A 5000-nucleotide genomic window follows, 5' to 3' on the forward strand; every position below is an offset into this window, starting at 1 on the left:
ATTACCGATTTTAATTCAGTTTGTCAATTTCTAGCAAATTATCACTCATACTAAGCTGTGTTCTCCTTTCTGGCTCCACAGATTTCGGCAATACATAACTGCTTTAGCAAAAGTATGGTTACAGAAAGGGAAAAAAATCACAAGGAAACACTGAAATGCTTTATTCATGTTTAATTTATCACTTAAATATCCCTGCACATAATACATTCTTTACAAGAAATAAAAAACAATAAATCTGACAAAGGAAAACTTTTCTTAAAACTAAAACTTATCTTAATCTTATATAAATATCACAAATTCAACTTGTTCTTCTATTCAATATAAAAAATACTTGACTGACTGACCTAAGGATATTTATTCCTCAGTTATATGAAATATTGCTTTAACCCTTTCACTGATGCGGACACTGTTCAATGTCCACACATCCCCCCCTCCCCCCAGTGATACAGACTATTTGACATCTGTTGCGTAATTCCTTTATAAAGCCTAGAATAGTCACTGGATGGCTGTGCATGGACAAAGCCCTTGTTGTACAAAACTCCATCATTATGTTCTTTGAAATTGAAAACATATTGGAAAAACATGTATTAAGAAAAGGCAGTGATATTACAACAGAAGCTGATGATTAGGAATTAATACCTGGTCTTGTTTGTCACGAAGATTATTCGTACTGGAAAGAAATGTGGCTGCCAGGCATACAACTAACTACAAATAAAAATACTTTTTTCCAAGGGAATATAGTAAAATACATTTATTGCCTTATTGTCCAGTATACATGTCCTATAAGAAGGAATCTTCAAACTGCTAAATATGTTATTTAGAAAATCCAGATATCACACGGGATACATATGCGGCCATATTCACAATCAATGCGAAGATCTCTGTGACGGGAGTTTGCGAAGGATATCACATTGGATTACCCACAGTCAATGCGATGCAACAGAGGTCAGCGCTCATTGGCTCTCAGAGCCTAACTGTTGCAAAGTCAGGTTCTGAGAGCCAATCAGCGCCAACCTCCGTCGCATTGCATGACTGTGGGTACAACAATGTGATCGCTTTCGCAAACTCCCATTGCGGAGGGCTTTGCATTGATTGTGAATATAGCCGATGATTTCAGAGCACATCAGTGAAAAGGTTAAAACAAAATATCAGAAACATAGGACACATTTCTTTAAATTATTACAACTATCAGTATAAATTAACTTAAAAGAAGAAACATTCACTCATGCTAGCACACTAAGAAAACATTTCTTCTAGCACGGGAACCAATGACTGGCAAAATCTATGAAGAGGAAATCCCATTACATTGTAGTAGTCGCCTTGTATTCCTTCTATTAGCATTCCACCAAGAGCCTGGATGCCATAACCACCAGCCTTGTCCCTGTGGAAGTATTAATGTTTTAAATTAGAAAGGAAAGAGAGGAGGCATAATGAAGAGACAGAGACAAAGGTAGAGAGGTATTAACTGAAAAGTTGAGTGGGTGCATGGCAGAGATATATGATAACAAAAGAGTGAATGAGTGTATTTGTGAGTGAGTGACTGAAAAAGTGAATAAGTGAATTTGTATTTGTGTGTGTAAAGGGAGGGATGATATGCATGTGTGCATGTATGCGTATGTGTAAGAGAAAAAGAAAGGGAGGGATGGAGCTAGGGAATAAAAAGAAAATAAGAAATATCTCAAACTACATACCAACACAGATCAACACTCAACTTCACAGCCTTACACCCTTATATACTTACATGGGTTCTTTAGTATCAATATAAGCATTGATAACTTGAGGTGACAATGTTGCAAAGTTGACAGTGGTTGTCTCACTGAAGTCAACCTCTTGCCATTCCTGCCCCTTGCGGACCATCAAACACACACCCGTCAGCACCTCATGACTCCTTCCACTAAGACTGAAATTTGAATTTATTATGTCATTGCAGTGAAGGACAAGATATTCAGAACATGAGCAAATAAACAAAATTTAACTAAGTATTTTACAATGTTTTCACCCCCATTCTGTACTGTTGATTAGCATTAAAGACCTATTTTACCTTTCTCTTAGATATCAGTAAGCTGTTATGTATTTAAGTATCCTTTTTGAGTTTTGAAATCTTATGCAATAATTTTCATCAGTGACTTATACACTAAGGTCTGAAAATGAAAGTAATGAAGAAAGACATAAATAACATATAGACAGATAGATGGACTAATAAAGACACAGATAGATATGTACTGATATATAACATATAGACAGATAGATGGACTGAGAAAGACACAGATAGATATGTACTGATATATAAATGAAAACAAACAAACAAAATATATTATTCTACAAAATATAAAACCACATATATAAACAATAAAAACAAAAACAAGAAGCGTTACATTATTTAAAAAAAAAACACTCACAATAACAAAAAAGAAATCTTCCCTTACTTGTTCAACATACTGAAGGCATGATCTCTGTCTTTGGGCTTCCCATAAACAGTGTCATCCAAAGTGACGCAAGTGTCAGCCCCTATGACGAAGTCTGGAGGAGACTGAGCCGAGCTTAACCTTTTGGCTACCTGCAATACGAGGGAATTATTACAATGACTAGAAAACAGTCATTTACAGGGATAATGTAAATTGAATAATAAGAATAAGAGTACTAAGAATGATAATCAACTTTGCAAAATATAGCAAGTTAAAAACAAAATGATGCCACACATAACACAACTATACTGGGAGGGATCTGTAGGAAGGGAGAGACAGCACCCATAAAAGATGAGGCAGTGGGCAAAGTGGACTCTCTATGGTGGCTTAGAGAGGGCATAGAGGGAGGACTGGGGGAGGGGGATGTAGAGGGAGGACTGGGGGGAAGGGGATGTAGAGGGAGGACTGGGGGAAGGGGGATGTAGAGGGAGGACTAGGAGGGAGTGGGTTATAGGGGAGTGTAGAGGGAGGGAGGATTAAGGGGAGAGGAATGTAGAAGGAGGACTAGGTGGGAGGGGGATATAGAGGAAAGATAAGGGGGGAGGGTATGTAGAGGGAGTACTAGGTGTGAGTGGGGTGTAGAGGGAGGACTAGATGGGAAGGGGTGTAGAAGATAAACTTGTTGGAGAGGAAAAAATAGAGGGAGGATTGGGTGAGAGAAAGAATCATCCAGACACATGGAAGAAGGTACAGTGAAGTAGGAGCAGCTATAGAGGTATGGGGTGTCAGTTGTTTTATATACTTACAATTAATACTGATCTTTTTAAGTAATTATAACAAATTCTGTTTTAATCACATAAAACTCAGAATTTAATAACACAAACATTCAAAATCAAATTAAGTATCTACAATACAAAACAGACAAATATTCAAAAGACAACAGCACAAACAATTGTCATGACATATCATTACCAAAAACTTTTAAATCAATAAAATAAGTATCTTAACCAACCTCCTGTGCCTTTCCCCGGGCTGTGGCTATCACAAAGTCCTTGGGATGAGCGAAACTATTGGGGTCCAAGTTTTCTATGAAGCTCGAAGGTTCAATGGTTATTTTCAACCCCTGGAATACAGTTCAAAGAAAGTAAAATTCACAACTCACAATTTAATCATCAACAAAAAACATATGTTTATTCTAATATAATTTATCTGTTCAATCTTTGTCATATGGGTAAGCATACAAAAACAGTAGAAATCTGAGGCATAAAATAATATAATAATAAAGGAGGGTGTTAAATCAAACCAATAACTAAACTGTAAATAATAATAAGACAGCCACACATCTGCAATAGGCCTCATCAAGAAATCTCCATCACATATATTAGACCTGGAAAGCTCTATGGACATTTATCAAAAACAAGAGACCCTTTTGAAGATAACACTTTACATATATCTTATTGCGTTTAAAAGAAGGCCCGTGTATGTGTACACATGTCTTGTTGACCATTGACAAGTCACGGTAATCAATCAAGAATGTGCCTTTATTGCATTAGATTTCAGATTACAAATCCTCCATTCAATTAACAAAATCATGTGGTTAGCAGAGAACACAACTAATATAATTACGAGAATGGGGCCTGTTCTAATAAGCGCTGTCGGTGTCCTCTAAACTTTTACCATTTACTAACCAAAAAATCCATTTCACTCTTTTTTCAGGAATTTGGCGACATTTTTACGCTTACGATATTTTGCAGAATTTCCTTTCTTCGAGGTGAGGCACTGGCGAGAACGACATTCTTATTTCCTAGTTTGGTTAAGTAATGAATGATCATTTTGTAGTGGGAATCCTCCTTTCTTCTCCTCTAATTGGATTTGTTGTGGAAATTCTCCGCTTGTAATACACGCGGACCAAGGAGGGACCGTCACTATAAATGTTTACCTTCGTGTATAAAGGGCGCATGGCACGCACGCATGCACGAACGCACACCAACGTTACCACTCTGTGACAGCGATTTGTTATTTAATAACTATAACATTCTTATAACCACATATATACCGTGATAATGTTACTGACCTCCATTATAGTAAAGGTCAGTGACACACACATACGTACACAGACACACACACACACACACACACACACACACACACACACACACACACACACACACACACACACACACACACACACACACACACACACACACACATACACACACACACACACACACACACACACACACACACACACACACACACACACACACACACACACACACACACACACACACACACACACGCACACGCACACACACACACACACAGTACACACACTCACACCCACATCCACATCCACACCCACCCACCCACCCATCCACACACACACACGCACACACACACACACACACACACACACAGACACACACACACACACACGCACACACACACACACACAGTACACACATTCACACCCACATCCACATCCACACCCACCCACCCATCCACCCACACACACACACACGCACACACGCACATACACACACACAAACACCCATCCACCCACACACACACACAAACACACACACACACAGTACA

At 38.3% G+C, this 5000-nt stretch overlaps 1 protein-coding gene across 1 annotated transcript; it reads right to left on the minus strand.

Moving 5' to 3' along the window:
* Positions 1–146: 146 nt before the first annotated feature.
* On the minus strand, positions 147–4341 carry LOC113816999 (probable bifunctional dTTP/UTP pyrophosphatase/methyltransferase protein). The gene is made up of 5 exons (XM_027368996.2): positions 4148–4341; positions 3418–3528; positions 2427–2557; positions 1742–1900; positions 147–1381 (listed from the first exon to the last, which is right to left on the minus strand). The coding sequence occupies exons 1-5, from the start codon at positions 4235–4237 to the stop codon at positions 1237–1239; spliced, it is 636 nt and encodes a 211-aa protein (XP_027224797.2). The 5' UTR covers positions 4238–4341; the 3' UTR covers positions 147–1236.
* Positions 4342–5000: the final 659 nt, after the last annotated feature.

Source organism: Penaeus vannamei, chromosome 12 (genome assembly GCF_042767895.1).
Source record: "Penaeus vannamei isolate JL-2024 chromosome 12, ASM4276789v1, whole genome shotgun sequence".
NCBI lineage: Eukaryota > Metazoa > Arthropoda > Malacostraca > Decapoda > Penaeidae > Penaeus > Penaeus vannamei.